This window comes from Drosophila kikkawai, chromosome X (assembly GCF_030179895.1).
Source record: "Drosophila kikkawai strain 14028-0561.14 chromosome X, DkikHiC1v2, whole genome shotgun sequence".
Classification (NCBI taxonomy): Eukaryota; Metazoa; Arthropoda; class Insecta; order Diptera; family Drosophilidae; genus Drosophila; species Drosophila kikkawai.
In genome coordinates, this window is record NC_091733.1 from 31,423,602 (window position 1) to 31,441,351 (window position 17,750).

At 39.1% G+C, this 17,750-nt stretch overlaps 4 protein-coding genes across 8 annotated transcripts in view; 1 reads left to right on the forward strand and 3 right to left on the reverse strand.

The window, feature by feature from the left end:
- Nucleotides 1-3,110: 3,110 nt before the first annotated feature.
- Nucleotides 3,111-3,876, reverse strand: LOC108080276 (uncharacterized). Its single transcript, XM_017174939.3, has 2 exons — nucleotides 3,499-3,876; nucleotides 3,111-3,437 (listed from the first exon to the last, which is right to left on the reverse strand). The coding sequence occupies exons 1-2, from the start codon at nucleotides 3,789-3,791 to the stop codon at nucleotides 3,161-3,163; spliced, it is 570 nt and encodes a 189-aa protein (XP_017030428.1). The 5' UTR covers nucleotides 3,792-3,876; the 3' UTR covers nucleotides 3,111-3,160.
- Nucleotides 3,877-8,138: 4,262 nt separating this feature from the next.
- On the reverse strand, nucleotides 8,139-11,921 carry mei-9 (DNA repair endonuclease XPF mei-9). 2 transcript variants are annotated; one of them, XM_070288402.1, is made up of 6 exons: nucleotides 11,615-11,921; nucleotides 11,393-11,554; nucleotides 10,727-11,323; nucleotides 9,686-10,670; nucleotides 9,336-9,618; nucleotides 8,914-9,201 (listed from the first exon to the last, which is right to left on the reverse strand). In XM_070288402.1, the coding sequence occupies exons 1-6, from the start codon at nucleotides 11,863-11,865 to the stop codon at nucleotides 9,065-9,067; spliced, it is 2,415 nt and encodes an 804-aa protein (XP_070144503.1). In that variant the 5' UTR covers nucleotides 11,866-11,921; the 3' UTR covers nucleotides 8,914-9,064. The 2 variants fall into 2 exon arrangements, with proteins under 2 accessions (XP_017030614.1, XP_070144503.1); XM_017175125.3 differs by having other exon boundaries at nucleotides 8,139-9,618.
- Nucleotides 11,922-12,215: 294 nt separating this feature from the next.
- On the reverse strand, nucleotides 12,216-12,706 carry LOC108080277 (large ribosomal subunit protein bL33m). Its single transcript, XM_017174941.3, has 3 exons — nucleotides 12,571-12,706; nucleotides 12,411-12,514; nucleotides 12,216-12,343 (listed from the first exon to the last, which is right to left on the reverse strand). Exons 1-3 carry the CDS (start codon nucleotides 12,609-12,611, stop codon nucleotides 12,294-12,296), a joined length of 195 nt encoding a protein of 64 aa, XP_017030430.1. The 5' UTR covers nucleotides 12,612-12,706; the 3' UTR covers nucleotides 12,216-12,293.
- Nucleotides 12,707-13,725: 1,019 nt separating this feature from the next.
- norpA (no receptor potential A) overlaps nucleotides 13,726-17,750 on the forward strand; it is a 56,047-nt gene continuing 52,022 nt past the window's right edge. For 3 of the 4 annotated variants that reach the window (XM_017175063.3, XM_017175065.3, XM_070287758.1), the window contains exons 1-2: nucleotides 13,726-13,865; nucleotides 14,098-14,368. The gene's annotated coding sequence lies outside the window, so the exon portion shown is untranslated. Of the gene's footprint in view, nucleotides 13,866-14,097; nucleotides 14,369-17,298; nucleotides 17,710-17,750 lie in introns of those variants that run through there. The other variant, XM_017175064.3, reaches the window with a different exon arrangement.

A 17,750-nucleotide genomic window follows, 5' to 3' on the forward strand; every position in this document is an offset into this window, starting at 1 on the left:
CTTAAAAAGATGGAATTTCTTCATCTTTGGCTTAGTCGGGGCTCCGTTTCCATTTCCGCAAAATGTCACGTACAGTGAGCAGCGAGCAACATGTCCAAACATGCAACAAACTAAATGTTTCGCCTTAAAAAAAAAAAAAAACTGGTTCCACACTCTCTCCTTCCGGTTCGGGTTGCCTCGCTCCAAGCCCCGAATATCAAAGGACACAGCAGGCCATCGGGCCAGCGCCGGAAGCGCTGCCATATTCGCAATAAAAAAAGGAGAAGAAGGGAAAGCAGAAGTAAAGAGCGAGAATAACGGAACTTGAGGCTATATGCTGCCATTGCAGTTGCAGCGAGGGGGGTTTTGTATTTTGGGTTTTTTTTTCAGGAAGAAGTGAATATTGTGGTTACTTTCTAGCAGCTATTTATATTTCTAAAATATTTTTCGATTATTTTCGATATATAATTGGACAGAATATCGTACATATAACCTTTGTTCTGAATTTTATTTATATAAAAATATGCTTAGGAATTTATTTATATAAAAAAATAAGCATTTCAATTTTTAAAAGGCTTAAATACTGTAACGATTTACACAAAAAATGATTATCTATATTTTAAAGATATTTTTCGATTAATTTCGATATTAAATTAGACACAATTTTGAATATATGTATAAGCTTTGCTCAGAAATTGTTTAAAAATAATAATAAATAGTTTATTTGCATACAAATAAGCATATTAATTTTTAAAAGACATTTTATTTTATCGATAAATACAGAAATGTTTAGGGTATATCGATATTACCTAGGAGATATACAGTTGTTTGTTTTTTACATATTAAAATATACACATTAAACATTTTTATATATTTTTTAAACCTTAAAATTATAATATTTTATATTAAATTAAAAACTTTAAAAACTTCCCCCGCTTAATGTCAAATTCCCGGTATGTCCTTTTGCTCCTGGAGAAAACCTCTGCTCCGCTTACCCTTTACCTTGCTACCCTTCACTTTGCTAGGGGCGTCCCTTTTTTAATTTTTTTTTTCTTTTTTTTTTTTGGAACGGAGGACAAGGACAAGACAGCGCTACTTTGTACCGTCAACTGTCATCCGTCCGCGAATCGGCCACGCCCACAGCAGGGGCGTGACGTCACAAAATGCCAAGGAAATGCAGGGGGAAATAAGGAAATAAAGAAGCAAAATGAAAAATCGGGAAAAAAGAAGGCAAAAAAAAGTAACACATTGCTTTCCATTTCCAACACACTTGAACATGCTTCCGCACTTAGGCGGATGCGTGATGCGAGGGGTGTTTGCTGTGGGGGTGAGCAACATGCCCCCTTCTTCTTTTTTTTTTAAGTGTGCTCTTCACACGCCTACTAAGGCTCAAATTACTTACTTAGTTTGCGTTTTACTCTTAATGAAGGCTGGAAACTAAAGGGAGCCTGGAGACGTAAGTGGGTTTTGTTTTCTTGGTACTCTACCTTCAATCTAAGCTTAAACCCGTTGGGAATCCTAAGCTTCTATTTGAATAGTTTTTTTATTATTATTATATTTTTAATTCTTTACTTTTTAAGGAATATATAATTTTTAAAGCTCTTATCTTTAGATAATTGTTTAAAGTTTAAATGTAATTTATGCCCTAGGATAATGGTTTTAAGGAAACCTCTCTCTCCGTCTCTCTCTCTCCTAAAATTACACTTGATGTTGATATTTTCCATCCAATCAACAGATTTTCCTAGCTTAAACTGAGATTAAAGAACAATCTCCTAGCCCCAAGGACAACCTTCTAATGGCTGTTCCGAGAAGGAAGAAAATTTACATCAAACCATAATCGATTTAGTTTGTTTTTTGCCTGCAACAAGGACACTCAGGAGACCGGAGACCCGTTGTCCTGGGTTTCCTTTTATTCTTTCTTTCCTTCACAGGATCATGGCCAAAAATCCAATGTTATTCCAACAACGGCCAAGCTTTTGGCCCCCAAGGTGCACGCAAAGCAATGCGCGGCCAAAGGCAGCTGAAAATTTAATTACATCACAATGAAAGAGGGGGTGTAAAAGGGGGGGGTGGGAAAATGGGGGAGGAAAGCCAGTCCAAGCCAAGACAGCACAGCGCCACATTTTCCACATTAACGAAATGCTTTTAATTGTGCACTTAACGCTCGTAAAATGTGATTTAATAGTTTCGGCGAATGCCAAAGGGCACGGACACGAAAAGGGACACACACCGGAGGGGGTGAGTGTGGGTGGTAAGTCTGGGTGGGTGTAAAATGTGGGTGGTTGAAACACTGGAATGTCCCTCGCCTCGACGACGACAACGGAAACGGAAGTAGAAGTTGGCTGCGTTATAAGTTGGCGCAGTTCCTATTTAACCGCAACACACAAGTCGCCTGAAATACACATTACACTGAGAAAAATAAGGGATAAGAAGAGAAAAATATGGGAAAGAGAGAGGTGTTTTGGAAATGGGTAATTATTCAGGAAGTGAAATATAAAACTATTTAAAATAATTGGAAAAAAAAACTAATAAACATAAATAGTACTACCTTTTTGCCCTCAGTGTACTTCACACTCACATCTGCCCAACGACAGAATCACTGGCAGCTGACAGCCCAATTTGGGGACTGCAAAGGTGCAAGCTTATCTGAGTCTCCACATCTCGATGGGAACTCCCAGAGTCCCGAGTCCTTTGCCCCCCTCCGACTTTTTGGGGGTTATACTCCCCGGCCGACGGCTGGCAAACAATAAAAGCCAATGGCTTGTGCTTTGTTCACACTCTGAACTGAACAGACTGTTCCTGGACTGAAATCAATACGAACTGGGTCACCATCAAATGGTTCCCAGTGCGGTCACTTAACCGGGAGACATGTACACGAAGCCAGACTTGTTGGACAAGTGTCATGGTAGCTGGGACTGGACACCACCTGGTGACACGGGGCAAAATAAAGCCCAGATGTCAGCTCATATTCTCTGGGAAAAACACACATCGTGAAAGAGCCAAGAGACGGACATATCCTGGCTAATGTCTCTACTTAAATGTGCTAATACAAACTATTCCGGGTTAAGCTCTTCTTCAGGCAGAATAAACGTCCTGGAAACTGCTTAATTTTCTACTTTATATACTCTATATTTAAAAATAAGTCTCACTCTTTTATTTAGATACCAAAAATCCAAAAGGACTAAAGCGACTGCTGCAGCTCCTTGGCCAGCAGAAAGGCCTGGTCCTGCTGCTTGTGCACAAACCCATGGGCTAGGGCCAAGTCCAGGGTAGATCTTACTGTCCCATAGACCTCCGCTGGACTTTTGTTCGAGGCCATGGACACATAGTTCACAATGTCGGCCAAAGTAAGAGGACGACGCTGAACCGCAAAGGCAGACAGTATTTGGTCGCCATAGTTCATATCCTGGAGGCCAGCACCATCGGAGATTGTCTCTCCACTCTCTGAAATGGTGAAGCTTCAAGATTATTAAATAAAAATATAAATTTCAGAGTTAGAAATAAAAAAAGAAACCTTACTGATAAGACTTTGACTTTGTGACCGAGTGCCTCTTTTGGCGGCTGCCTTCCTGCACCGCTCCCCGCTGCACATCATCCCAGTAGCCACAGGCCAGAGTGAACTGGTTATCGTCTCGGGTGAGAAAGCCATGTAGCCAGGCAGCTGTTAGGGTATTATCCACTGCCAGGCGTACTTCGGCCACGGACTTGGCCTCCATTTCGGCCACATAGCCGGCCACCTCGTCCAGTTCCATGGATCGATGGAAGACATTGAAGGCTTCCAGGATGTGATCGGTGTACTGATAACGCGACATCGAAAGCCGACAAGCTGACCCAGGAACCAACAGGAACCAAAATCCGATGTTAAAAGGCTGCCGATAGAAATGGAAGTGAATAAAATGGAGAGGGTGACTGGGTTTAGATATTGTAAATTATTCACTTAAAATCCCACAAACTTAAACAAAAAATATTCCCAAATATTTCTTAAAAATCTAAAAATGTGAACACCATTTCTTAACGTTTCCTCTCCCTGTTTTTGTTACCAACAAAAGCAAGTCCTGTACAAAACTGGTAATTTGCGTAAAGCCAAATGGTTACTTTCCGGTTAATATTCCAGCCAGAAGTCATCGATCGCACACTGGGGAGGGAAAAACCCTCAATTTTTGGCCAGAATTACCAAAAAAAAAAAACAAAAATAAAATAAATAAAAGCTAAAGAGGCAAGAGGCTAACAAGGCAAGTCCTGGTCTATGGTTCGTGGCTCCCGTTTCTCTGTTTTCCACTTGGGTAGCAATTTTCCACCTCCCTTTTGGTAAAGATTGAAGCGATTATATCGTTTACATTTACATTTACACCAAAATGCAGGAAAATTGGAACGCCAGGCAGCCAGGCAGGCAGCCATTCTCCTTCGGAACTCGAGAGCTGTCTGACTCTTTTGGCCCATTTAGTTGTTGGTCGTTTAGCATTCGCATTCGCATTCACATTCACATTCCAGATTTGTCATTTATGATAAGCAGTCCCGCCTGGAAAAAGGCACGCCCCGTTTTCATTTCACCTCCCCATTTTCCCCCCATTTCCCGGGCCACCTTTAAGCCAGAAACTACTGAATGAATACCCTTCGGTGCACAAAATCTATATACTTGTATTGGTATTTGAGTAGTAAAGCCGGCTCGAGTGCATTTAGGGGGGTTAGGAAAATTGCAGGAAATGGGGAAAATAAGGAAAAACCCAAAGATAATAAAAAAAAACATTTTTAAAGATTAAATAAATAAAAAAATTATAAAGTAAGTGAAGGTTTTAGCCTTAGGTTAACACATTTTGTGTTTGTTTATTTTCTTAATAAATTTATAAATATTTAGATTTATGGTTATTCAATTACATTTTATAATTATTAAAAATTAAAAAATATATACTTTAATTTATAAATATATTTTTATATATATTTCTAAATAAATTTGGGTTATTTAGTTTTTCAAAGTTTACCAAACTCTTTCGATTATTTTCGATTACTTCTTTTTATCGATTTATTTTCTTATACATTAATTATAAATATTAAATAAATATTCTACAGCTATTTAAGACATTTTGGTATAATTATTAAGTTATTATTCTAATTAAATTTAATATAATGAAGTTTAAATTAAGATTCCCCTTTCGAGTATTTCGATTTTGTACATTTTTGCTTAGTTTATCGATTTTTAATCGCTACAAAGTACCATCACTGATCACCACAATAGAAGCTCGCTTGTAAATAATTTTTTTATATTTTAAATAAGCTTTAAATATTATTTTAAATATTTTTCATATTATTTAACAGCTTAAGCTATATAAAAAAATATATATACTCTCTTTGTTTATCACCAAAAAATTCCTGAAATCACATATATTCTCCCAGTGCAGTGACTCATTCAAAGTCAAAGGCATTTCCATCTCAAGTGTGTGTTAGAATTTCTTAACTGCATTTTCCACACCCCCCAAAACTGATACTAAGTACTGGGCATTACTCTCCTCAAATGTGTCAAATTGCCCCGGAAATTTTCGTGCAACTCCTACGGCCATGTCCTGCCTTAACGAAATTAAGCAAAAATCGATGCCTGCCTTGGCTTTGACTTTGACTAATGAATTTTCACTGGTAGGAGCACCTCCCAAGTTGTAAATAATTGCTTCAAGGACTCGTGATTATATTTAGCTGGAAAATCTCTTAAAAAGGATGAACTACAAACTCAACTCGGGAAACTGATGAGATTTTCATGGAGAACAGGTTCAAATGCCAATTTCCAGATACTTTTTCCATTTCCCCCCCCCCCATCCCCATGCTTGGATATATTTAATGATGCCTGTGGTTAACGGTGCGGCCTTTTAATTTGTTTGGACCATTCCCCCACTTCCCAGGCAATCACCCGAGTGGGGGAGGCTATAATTGGGCAGGATGATAATGAAGTATGCAAAAAGTTTGCAATTAATTCCGATCAATTATCGAATTATATACGAGCCAGCGAGACGGACACAACGGACACAGCGGACACAACTTTGTCCAATTAAATTTGTGGAATTTCAGCTAATTTCATTTCGCACTCCACTGACTTTGTTTTGTGTTTAGTTTAAGTTTTCATTTGAGACAGACACACAACACATTCCGCAATTAAGACTTAAATGAATTCATAAGCTGATTTATTTATGGCAAAGCCAAGGCGTAAATTTAATCTGTTTATAAAATGTTTTTGGGAAGGCCTTTAAGCTGATTTTGTGGCTAAAAGATTATTAATTGGTGAACACTTGAAGATTATGCATTTAAAAATAAATAATATTAAAAAATTGCTTTGTTTATTTAAATTAACAAGACTTTTTGTACAGCTTTTTGTTAAAATATTTTCTATATTTTTAAATATTTAAGTAACCAAGTAAATGCCTTTAAAAAATATGACCTTAAATATCGATTTTAAGGGCTTAATGTCTGCCCCATTTTCCGGACAACAAACACTTACACCGCCTCCCAAAAATCAACCAGAATTAAACCTTTCATATACAAAAAAAGATAGAAAGAAAAAACAAAAAAAATAGTTACAAAACCACCACAAAAAAAATAAAGGGAAATACCCCGAAAATCAAAGATCCATTTTGGGGTCTGGTGAGTGAAAATTAACGTTGTCATTGTGGGAATCGGGCGGGACAGCAAAAAAAAAATAAAGAAAATCGGAGAAAAGCAGGGAAAATCGGGTAAAAGCGGGGGCCAAATGTTTTCGGGCTTTTGCGCTTCAGGTTCTGGCCATTGTCCTGGCGCTTGATTGAAGCGTTTGTTGCGGCCAGCTGGGAAAGCGGAAAGGGAAATGGGAAATGGGACGCAGGAGCTCTCTGGTTAGCATGGGAGAGGACAATCAAGGGCCGAAGGAGTCCAGCTGTAATGGAGTTTTAATTGTGCCCCCGGTCGGCCTCCATTTTCAACAGTTTGCCCCAGTGTTTTTCCGAGGGGGGAAGCCCCTGCTCCCTCTGGCATTTTCGCACAAAGCGCAGCCAATTGGCAAATATGCTTTTGGATCGAATTGGAGGCCACAAAAGCCAGCCAGCCTGTCCAGCCTGTCCAGGAGTCCATAGTCCACGAGCACGAAAGTCGAAAAGTCCAAAGTCGAAACGTTTGCCAAGTTTTAGATTCACTTGCGCTGAAAAGTATGCAGCAAATACACAGACACTAACACAAACACAGACAGACACGTACGTGTGTGGCACACAAACGAATCGGGGGATTCCCTAGCAGCCACGAGCGGTGGGTGGATGGGGTGGGTGTGGCGCTCGGACCCGCAGATAATGCCAACAATCACAAACACGCTCTAAGCGCGCTTTGCCCAATGAGCCGGACAAGAGCGGAGCACTAAAAGCGAGAGCCAAAAGCAAATACGAAAAGAAGTGGCGAAAAGTGGTCACAACGAATAGTAGATGCCCTGTAAAATAATTTAAAAAAATAAAAAAATTCTTTATATATTTTAGATATTATTAGAAAGATAAAAAACTACTTTAAAGAATATTAAAAACAAATTATCTTTATTTTTAAATATTTCTAATTATAAAAACCATTTACAGAAAACTAAATATATAAAAAATAGCTACACAAAAGTATAAGAAATATAAAAAGTCACTCAAAACAGACAATATATATTCAGATTCTCTTTTTTCAAATATAATTCTTTTGAAAGAAAAAAACATTTATTTTAAAATTTGTATATTTCAATAAAAAAAACAAACTACAGAAAAATTAAAAGTAAAAAACATGCTAAAAAAATTAAAAAACAAAAAAAAAATAAAATTATCAAATATAAAAAAATATAAAATTCTTCTTAAAATTTATGCAGCTAACTTTAATTTAAGAAAAAACAAAAAAATAAAAAATAAAGTTTAGAAAAAAATTTAGAATATTTCCAAAAATTCATAGGGGATAATGTACCCATAACCCCCCTCCCCCATGCTCCGCTCTACTCACTCCATTTCACCCCTCTGAAAATTGCATTATTCCACTCTCCTATTCTCTATTCCAATCTGAATGCCAATTTACCCCGCTTTTGCCTCTAATTTTCAATTGGCCATGGCAATTGCGGTTTTTAGAAATTTCGCACAGAATCCAAAATAGAGGCTGAAATTTTTTAGAATTTTTCAGAAAAACTTTAGGGATTTCAAGATTTTTTTAAATATATATTTCACAAGGAAACCTATAATTATATTAATTAAAGAGTAATTTGATGGACATTTTTCCCAAAAAAGAAAATAAATACATAATGTAATGAAGTCTCTGGCGGGAATCTTATGCTGTTTTTTTTCGGGTTTTTTGCCAGTTAAAAAAAAATAAAAAATTCCGTTAATCACTGGGTCCTGGGCTGCAGGTGCAGGCGCTCCACTCAGAGACTCTGCTTGCGTGGCAATTAAAAATTTATTAAAAATTGATTTTCAGGCACTCGGCATGCCTCTGCATCCCCAGCGGTCAGCGCTGTTCCCGTTTGTCAACGTTGTCTGCCGGCCAGACACACCAACAGCTGCATCCTGCAACCTGCAACCTGCTGCTGTTGCTGCTGCTCCCCATTCCCCTGGCGAGTTAATTGCAACGTTTAAAAAATATTTTCCATAATTTCGCGCCATATATACATATATTGATGCTTCTCTGCCTTCTCTCACTCCTCCTTGACTCCTCTTACTCCTCTCACTCACCCTATCGCCTCCCCCTTCGCGCCTCGGCTGCCGCCTTCCTGAAACGATTGTGCGAACCGGCGCCAAATTGCTTGCCCGCCGCCAGCAAAGCCGTTGAGCCGGCCACCTCATCCTTCTCGGGCAGATGGGCCACATGCAGAATGTCATAGAGCAGCTTGCCGCTCTCCTGTGACTGCAACAGATCCCCCAGCTCCGCCTGGCTACGCAGCAGCAATTGCCGCAGGCTGACGCCCTTCCTTAGCAGGCCATGTATATTCCGTGTATGAATCCCGGGCAATCTGAGCAGGAAATCATAGATGCTGCTATTGAAATGCAACTGCTCGCCCGCCGTTGGCTCCTCGCTGCCCAAGGCAGCTGCCTGGACAGGATCCGGCTCGGGTTTGCCCAATTTTAGTTCCTCAAACAGCTGGGCAGTGGCATAAGGACTGGGTGACCATATCAAACGGAGTCTTGGGAAATGCAATGTAAGAAGCTGCAGTTTCTGGACAATATCCGCATTGGCTGAGCTCGTCTGCTGCGACAACATGAATTTGCCCTGCAGGTGAAAGGGTTTATTCTGATCGAATTCGATGAGGAGTATAGGTTTGGCATAGTGACGCTGCATCTGGACACACTGATTGTACAGGCGTCCAGAGTTGAGGGAACCAATTAAATCGGAGATGGACTTACGTTCCACGCAGATTTCGGGTGTTAGGATATAATCACCGATGGTGATGGTTAAAGGTAAAACCTCCAAGCCCCTTTTGTGTATCAAACAAGGCAAATCTGAGCGAAATTCACGCATATCCACAATGATTTTGGGTGTTTGCTTGGAAGCGGCATCTGTGGCCTTTTGGCCACCAGCCTGGCGACTCTTGGCATTGTCTTCCCTGGAGAGTTCGTCGTCGTAGTTTTTGTACAAGACAAAGGCCTCGTCGGTTTTGCCATCTTGATACTCGGGTATGACCATTTTCTGTTGGAAAAAACAAACAAAAATAAGCAAGATTTTCAAATAATTTAACACACTAAAACCCACTCACACTTTTGGTATCAATGATCAGCTCAAAGGCCGCCTTCTCCCTGCGCAGGCTGGTCAGGTAGGCCTGCTCCTCCACTGTGCGTGCATGTATGAGGAAGTAAACCTTTAGGCGCTCCACTGCTGGCAGGCGACGACGTGCCTCAAAGACCTCCAGCTGGCGTATAGCCGTTATATTTGTATTGTACATAATCACATAGTGGGGCTGCAGCTGCTCTAGCATATGCTCTAAAGCCATAGAACCCTCTCGTTCGGTTTTGAAGGTTTGCAGGCATATATAAGGCTGATGGGAAACCAGCTCCAAGGCAGCTGTGACATCAAACTCTTCCAGTTCTGGTATGGTTTCGAAAATAGATACATCTGGATCGGTTTTGAGCTGTTGTTGGGGTTGCTGCTTCTCCCTTTCAGCGGGCTGGGTCATGGTCAGCATGTAGCTCTCCTCGAAGCGCTGGGACTCAGCTGAGGCCTCCGCATCAGACAAAAGCTGAGCCAGCTCATCCAAACCAGCGGGGGGTTGGGAACTAGTGGCTACTGCAGCCTCCGATTTCGTTGCCTTGGTTGGAGGCGGATTTATCTTATTGGCTTGACTTTCCTTTGCATACTTGTCGCTCAGCTTGCCCACGGGCACCTCATGATGCAGAGCCTGCTGTAGGAGAAAGCGTGCTCCTCCCTGGGTTAAATACATCTTCAGCTGATAGCAGGTGCGTGCATCCTGGCAGAGTATCAACACTTTGGGCTGAACTGTTCTCTTGCAGCGTTTCATATCCCCTGGAATGTCTTGGGTAAGCAAATCAGTCAAAGCCTGCCATTTGGGACAAGGTTCCGGTTCGAATTCCTGCTGGCCATTGAACACACGCTGCCGGGAAAGCTTGAAAATCTGCTCGGCGGCATCCAGTAAAGTCCAACCAGAGTTGCTCAAAGCATACTCTGTGCTGCGATAGCGTTTCATCAAGGCATAGGCACTCACCGAATCATGATACATGGTAGATCTACAACAAAAAACAAGTTTAGAATGAATTTTTAAAAAGGAAAAGTTTGTTTTTACATCATCAGACTCCTTAGAATCTTGAGATCCGCCACAATCAGCTTGGTTTGCGAGTTGAGCTGATGCCAAATGCAGTCCAGCTGCGCCTGCAGAATCTTGTGAAACTTCTTGGTGACACAATTCTCCACGGTGACCGCCTCCAAGTCAACAGTTCGATTGATACGCTTTATTTCGCGCACCAAAAAGTTCATTATATCCAAAATGTGCGTTTGAATGGAGGTCATGCTCGGGCTGAGCGGGACATGCAGCTCAATGGTTTGCGCCTGCCAAGGTTGCAAGGAACCACGGACAGTGGCATGGAATCTGGGCCAAATGTATAGATTTTTCACAAACAAATTGCGCATAGTGCGTTCCACATGGGAGTAGCCAATGGTGAAGGCCTCGGGGCTGCTGGAGAAAGCCTTCACAAAGCCAGTTTTATTCTTTTGGCGATACAAACGCAAGGCAAAGGCCTCCTGGCAGCTCTCGATGATGGTGTGGGCACGGAGCACAATAATGCCGCTGATTAACTCTATGGGAATACGTTGCTTGAGCAGGTCCACCACCAGGATGCGGGTGCTTATAAACTGCAGGCCACCCTCCAGGTAAACGCGTTCTCTAAAAAGAGCGAGAGGGAGAAATAACTTCATATTAATGGGGGTTTTCTGAAAGACTTCTAGTGCTCACCTCTCCGTGGCCATATTGGCCACTTCGTGCACATATTTGGCCTCCATTTTAGACTTGAAGTATTGCTCCTCCCAGTCAGAACTGTTGATTACCAGCACTAGGTTGCCCGCATCGCTGTAGGCCTTCAGGATGTTGATTAGGACGCGCTCGTAGCTCAGGCCTCTGTTATCCATATTTAATTTAAAAAGTATTTCATTTATTTTAAATAATTATTCAACTTACTTGGCGCACACCAGCAGGCCGTCAGCATGCACTGTGTCCAGGAACATTTGCTTCTCGTATTCCAGCAACACCACGTCCTTGTGCATCAGATACTCCTCGGCGGTCACAATGGTGGCCAGGTCCTCGTCCTCCTGGCAGGCGGCCGTTGTCTCTAGCAGCTTTCTGGGGTCGGTTTCGGTTTCGGGCTCCGGATCCGGTCCGGGTTCCGTCTCCGGCTCTTTATTGCCATTTTCCTCTACTGAATCGGACATAATTCCAGAAAATATGCACAAGATTTCACAATTTTAACAATTTGCCGGTTTAAACAGCTGTTTGCGTTGAGTATCGGATATCGATAATCGATAATCACAAAGGCATTTAAAAATAAGTAATTTAAAATTGAAGAAATTGTTTATTAAACTATTATTACAGTACAAAATTTTAAAAAATGCAATGCAAATTAAATTTGCAGTAAATAATTCCATTTATTTTAAGCTTTTTGAGACCAATGTTCTCTTTTGCTGAATCTGGCCTCACCGCCACATGAGCTATCGATAAAACTAGTTGAAATACCCAGAAAAAAAATAATTTTAAATTAAAATAAATCATTTTTACCAAGAGATCAATGTCAAAATTTAAATTTATTAAAAAAAATGCATAGCTTCTAGTGCAAATATTAACGTAAATAGGGTATTTTCGACTAGGCGCTGCGAATTTTCTTGCGTTCGCGGTAGAGGCTCTCCTGTTGAACTGAAATTATAAGAAATATGAAATAAATTTGTATGTTTCAATATATTCAACCCTTTGTAATACTCACTATAAGGATCAAAGCGTATTATCTCCAATTTTTCAGCTAAACGATCTCGAAAGGCATTGTACTGATGTCCGCTGACCACACTTTCCAGCACAACCATAATGCGTCTGTCAAAGGGAGCAAAATTAGGCAATAATCTTGTCAGTACGCTCATTTCACTCACTTGCTCTTCACTTTCTTGAATAAAACGTTCGTCAGCCGCATTTTATTTTAGTAAATTTGTTAAAAACGCTGGAAAAATATTGCAGCAGAATTGTTGTGCAAGTAAAAAACAGCTGACAGTTGAAGGCTATCGATAGACATTTCGTGCAAGAGCTGCCAGATAGCGGGTGTACAGCAGCCAGATGGTTTTGCTGAGAGCTTTTTAGGGCGCGCTGTTTCAAAAAATTAGCAACTATTACAAATTGAAGTTCATATTTTAAGCCTAAAATCTTGGAATCTTGTAGAGCTTTTAAGTCCGAAAGAGCGCACTCCGAAAAAGGAGTTTTGATTCCAAAAAAAATGTAGTGGTGCCGCTTTGCAAATATTTATTTTATTTGCTTTCTAATTAATATATTAAAAAAAAAAACAATCTGATTAAAAATAACAACAAACATAAACTGTTAATGTGTTTAGATTTGTATCTTTGCTCTCTATAGTTCATAGACATTTATTTAAAAAAAATTATTTAAAAAAAAGATCAAAAATCATTATCGTGAATTTTCGAAACGTTATCCTAAAATCCTATATTTTTTATTTACCTTTTTTACGCAGCCACAACGAAAGCTCTCTCTCCCCTAGCTCTCTCGCTCTCTCACGCGCTCATTCGCTCCTCTCCTCTCGAACGGTGTTTTTGGCCAATCTGGCATTCTTGCCAGTGATGTCATTCCCACTTTTTTACCGTCAAATTAAGCTTTTTTATAGTGTGATTTCGGGGAAAATTTAAAAACAGCAGGCAGCGGGAATTATAGTTTTTTCAGAAAATTAAAGCAGACTTTATTTAATTGTGAATTCGATTCGAATAAATGCGATTCTTTGGGTAGTAATAGATTGAAATATTTAAATTCTTTAAAAATAGGCAAATAAGAATATTCGAAGAAGCACTTTATATGTGCGTCAAACGAAAAGTATTGAAAAATAAATGAATTATATATGTTATTGCAAACGCAGCATAACTGCTTCGATTTAATATTTTATATTTAAAATTGAAACAAAAAATTATTTTTAAAAAATCAGATTTTTTTCTTAGCTTTTTTCCCTTGGAATTCGGCTTTTTTAGCTATTCATTTTGGGTAATCGAGCTTTTTTGCTCAGGTGACATCACTGTCTGCCAGCGAACTCGGTGTGAATCGGACGCGAATTTGTACCCTGCGCGGCGACTGCATCAAACACAGCCAGACAGCAGCAGCAACAAACAATAAACAATAAACCGAAAGAGAAATAAAACCACCAAAAACCAAAAGGAACAGGGACAAAAACGTGCGGCGAACAGCAGAAGAAAATCAAAACAAAAAGCGCAAGAAAGTTGAAGAAGAAATAAATCAAATTCCAGCGCAACACGCGCTTTTTGCACTCCTTTTCCTGCTTTTTTGCGCTCTTGTTTTGGGTTTTCATTCTTGAAACACACATTTTATTTTTGTAATTGCGCGCGTGTAAACAATAGCGTTGTTTTTTTCAACATTTTTTCCTTGTGCTCTCGTTGGTAATTCAGCGGTGTTAATTTTAAAATGTGCAAAAAGCGAAACAAGTAACCAAAGAAATACAACAAGTAAATAAATAAACATAAGCAGCAGCAACAACAAATCAACAAAAAGAATCAAAGTGAAACACAAACACGGGCGCAGACGAGACAAGCAGACACGCACACACAGGCGCGAAAAAGGCAGCAAAAGAGAAGTCCAACTGGAGGAAAAGGAGCAGAAACAGGAAGGCGGCAAACAAAGAAGAGCAGCAAAAAAGGAGAGCAAGACAAACGAGCGGAGGTAAGTGGGAATTGGCAAAATCATTCAAAAATTGCATCCTTAATATGTGTGCATGCGTGTGTATGCGGGGGTTGTAAAAAATTAAAAAACTAAACAAATTTAAAGCGTGCTTCTGGGCGTCTCTTTTAATTTCGCAAATCCTGGCAAAGGGTCTAATGTTAATATGAACACTTTACTTTAGTTCTATCCTAGCTCTGGAAGGGGGGGATAGCTTAATTTCTTATCTAACTATTGGCAAAAATATTTTTTTTATTTTATTTATTGTCTTATTTATGCAAAGGCACAGCAATTTTACGATTTTTGAATATATTAAAAATTGTTATAGGATGTTATATCGTAAAAAAAAGGAGTACCTTATATTAACCTTATTTTATTTTATTTATTTATGTTTTTGTTATTCAGGGTAGTTTTTTATGATAATTTACGATCGGTAATAAATGCCTAGAAAAAAAAATTTTTTTTTTAAATACTTTTCTTTAAAAAAAATAAACCTGTTTTCCACGTAAATATTATTTGAGATATATTTATTTGTATAACTTAGCTTGGGTTACAAGACAGTTTCTAAAAAACTTGTATGATTTGGTGTTTATATGAAGTTTTTTTTTTGTAGGAATGAAATATGACAATGTCCTTACTTTCAGTTGAATTATCCAATTTCTAAGGAAAATTTTTCATGAAATGAATATGATTGTTTATTGAAAAAAAACCCATAGCAGACTCCTTTTTCTGTTATGAAAAATCATCAAGTTCTTACGAAAGAAATCAAAGCTCTTTTTATTAAAAAAAGAAAAATAAACACTTTGGAAAATAAATCTTAATTCTAAATAAATCAGAGGATTAGAGGTGAAATATTTCGGCTCAATAATTTACGATAATTTAATACAATAATTTTATTGTTAATTTTAACACTGTACACTGAAAAATAGATAATAATTTATAAATAATTAATAATTATCTATCATAAATAATCATTTATAATATTTTAAAAGGGTATTCCACACTTATTTATTTATTCAGTTCCAATAGCTATCTGTTTATAACCATTTTTTCCACTAAAGAATGATCCAGCATTTTAAATGAAAATATTGTTTATATCCTTCCCGTTTTTTGTTATTTTTAAGGAAATCCGACAGTGATTTAAAGATAGAAGAAAAATACCGCTAATTTATTTTCGTAAATATTTACCACAAATAATCAATTAAAATTCCCGATTGTCAATATTTTGAAGGTGCCTTTTTCGAATAGCGATTGTGTTTTTCAAATTGAAATCTCTCCCACTGAGAGAAAAATATACCAAGAATTGTATGCTGTTTTTCGTTCACGAAGGGGAAGCAGTGGAGCAATGTGATAAAGCACAGGAGAGGGCCGGGGAGATGGGAACAGGTGAAATACATAAACAAACAACCGCGCAAAGAGGAAGGTACGCAAATACATAAGTAAATGAATAAATAATGTAAACAAAATATTAAATTAGAAGAAATTTACTTGAGCGCACGCCGACGCTAACACGAATGAGCGTACGAGAAGGTGGCAAAGAGGATAAGGAGGATAAGGAGGGGAGAGAACACACATAAAATTGAAGCACTGAAATTTACACACGCAAAACGACAGAGCAAACAGAAATTCGCACTGCCTCCCACTCGCACCGATACACCCACCATCCCCCCATTTCTTTCGCACGCACTTTAAAATGCACTGGAAACAAAAAAAAAGTAACAACAATTTTATATTGTTTTTTTTTTTCAACTCGAGTTTAATTATCGGGGGATCACTGTGGCTGCAGTTGGCGCTTAGTTTGAATTCGGTGCACAGCAAGTGTGCGATTTCTGATCAGAAACTTTTCTCTGCCGTCTCCTTTTGTTTGTTTGTTTGTTTGCCCTGCAGCGGTTGCGAGCGAACGATAGAGAGACTGCAGTGCTAGCGGGAGAGCCAAAATGGCTCAGGTCCAGTGGGTGGCGGTGGGTGGCAGCATGGGATTGTGCAATAAAGCTGCAACAACAAACAAACCGAACGGCGTTACAGCGTCGCACACTCATCGCGCCAATACAGGCAAACACGAACATGGATGGGAGGTAATAGGGGAAGAGAGAGAAAGAGCCAAAGAACAATAATCATATTTGCACTCGCTCGCACGATCACCACCCACCAGTGATGTCAGGTGATGGCAAGCTACAAGCTAGAATCTGATTAAAAATAAGCTCAATATAGCTGAAAAACAAGCTATACCAAATCCGACAAACCTTACATTATTAAAATAGGCTCGTTCATATCACTACTACGTACATATATTGCTAAATTAACATTAAAACAAGCTAAATATATGCAATATGCTTAATTGTACCCGGCAATATATAAGCTAAACTAGCAACACTGGCACCCACGCACCGCCAGCAAGAGAGCCAGAGATTGCAGGAGAGAGGCTCTTTCTCTCAACGGGCTTTGTTGTCATTTTCGTTTTCGTTTGAAGAGTACACAGTAATCAATCTTTAGGAGAAATAGAATACAACACATTTTTAAAATTATATCAGTATATACAAATTAATTTGTTTATTTTTGTAATATTTAAATATCCATAAAAATTACCATTTCAGTGTGGGTATTATTGTTTTGTGAGATTTCTTCTTTGGGTCTCCACCGTACTTAGATTAACGCCGCTGGCTCTCTCTGGCGTTCTCCGCTCTCAGCTCAACTCTTCGCTTTTCATTCCTCTTTCTTAGTTGGTCAGTGTCGTCCCTCTGAGCTTTTCCCGTTAGTCCGCTCGCACAACCACACGCAGTTGTGATAAACACAGTGGAAAGGAGAGAGGAAGAACGCCAGGCACGCAAAGAGAGAGAGAGAGAGACAGAAAAAGAGGGGGCAGGAGCAGCGGTGGGCGAAACGGAAGGCAACGTGTTTCGGTTTTTGGTTTTCAGTTTTGGTTTCAGTTTCGTTTGCCGCACAGGTTGAATTTTCATTTTTTCTATTGTTCCATTCTTAATTTATTCTATTCATTCTCGTCGCAAGCAAATTTATACCGCGATCGCGCTGCAAAGTTTGTGTATTGTGTGCGTTTTTATTTTGTAGTGAGAAAAACAAAGTGCAACAACAAAAAGCATTCAGGTGTCCACTTGCTAAAAAAAACAGTACGTGAAAACGAGAGAGTGAGCTAGAGAAAGAGAACAAGAGAGTGCTGCTCAAACCATGAATTTTGCAATGCTCTTCAAACCAAATTCGCCAGGCGGGAAAAACAAATAAAAACAAACAGCACACGAATAGCAAACAAAAATAAACAACAAAAGTAAACAGCAGGCACAATAGGGCAGCGTAAAAAAAGCAAGAACAGCAGCCAATTAATTAAATACGTAAGTTAAACACTCTCCTCGGGGGCACAAATATATCGATT

What these genes read in the sequence shown, in the direction of transcription:
- LOC108080276 (XM_017174939.3), bottom strand. Translation starts at nt 3,791, where the DNA reads ATGTCGCGTTATCAGTACACCGATCACATCCTGGAAGCCTTCAATGTC. An exon ending in ACAAAGTCAAAGTCTTATCA is followed by an intron (nt 3,438 to 3,498) that starts GTAAGGTTTCTT and finishes ATAATCTTGAAG; the next exon opens with CTTCACCATTTCAGAGAGTG.
- mei-9 (XM_017175125.3), bottom strand. Translation starts at nt 11,865, where the DNA reads ATGTCCGATTCAGTAGAGGAAAATGGCAATAAAGAGCCGGAGACGGAA. An exon ending in GGCCTGCTGGTGTGCGCCAA is followed by an intron (nt 11,555 to 11,614) that starts GTAAGTTGAATA and finishes TATGGATAACAG; the next exon opens with AGGCCTGAGCTACGAGCGCG. An exon ending in TGATCATTGATACCAAAAGT is followed by an intron (nt 9,619 to 9,685) that starts GTGAGTGGGTTT and finishes TTTTTCCAACAG; the next exon opens with AAAATGGTCATACCCGAGTA.
- LOC108080277 (XM_017174941.3), bottom strand. Translation starts at nt 12,611, where the DNA reads ATGCGGCTGACGAACGTTTTATTCAAGAAAGTGAAGAGCAA. An exon ending in TTCAAGAAAGTGAAGAGCAA is followed by an intron (nt 12,515 to 12,570) that starts GTGAGTGAAATG and finishes TCCCTTTGACAG; the next exon opens with ACGCATTATGGTTGTGCTGG. An exon ending in AATACGCTTTGATCCTTATA is followed by an intron (nt 12,344 to 12,410) that starts GTGAGTATTACA and finishes TTATAATTTCAG; the next exon opens with TTCAACAGGAGAGCCTCTAC.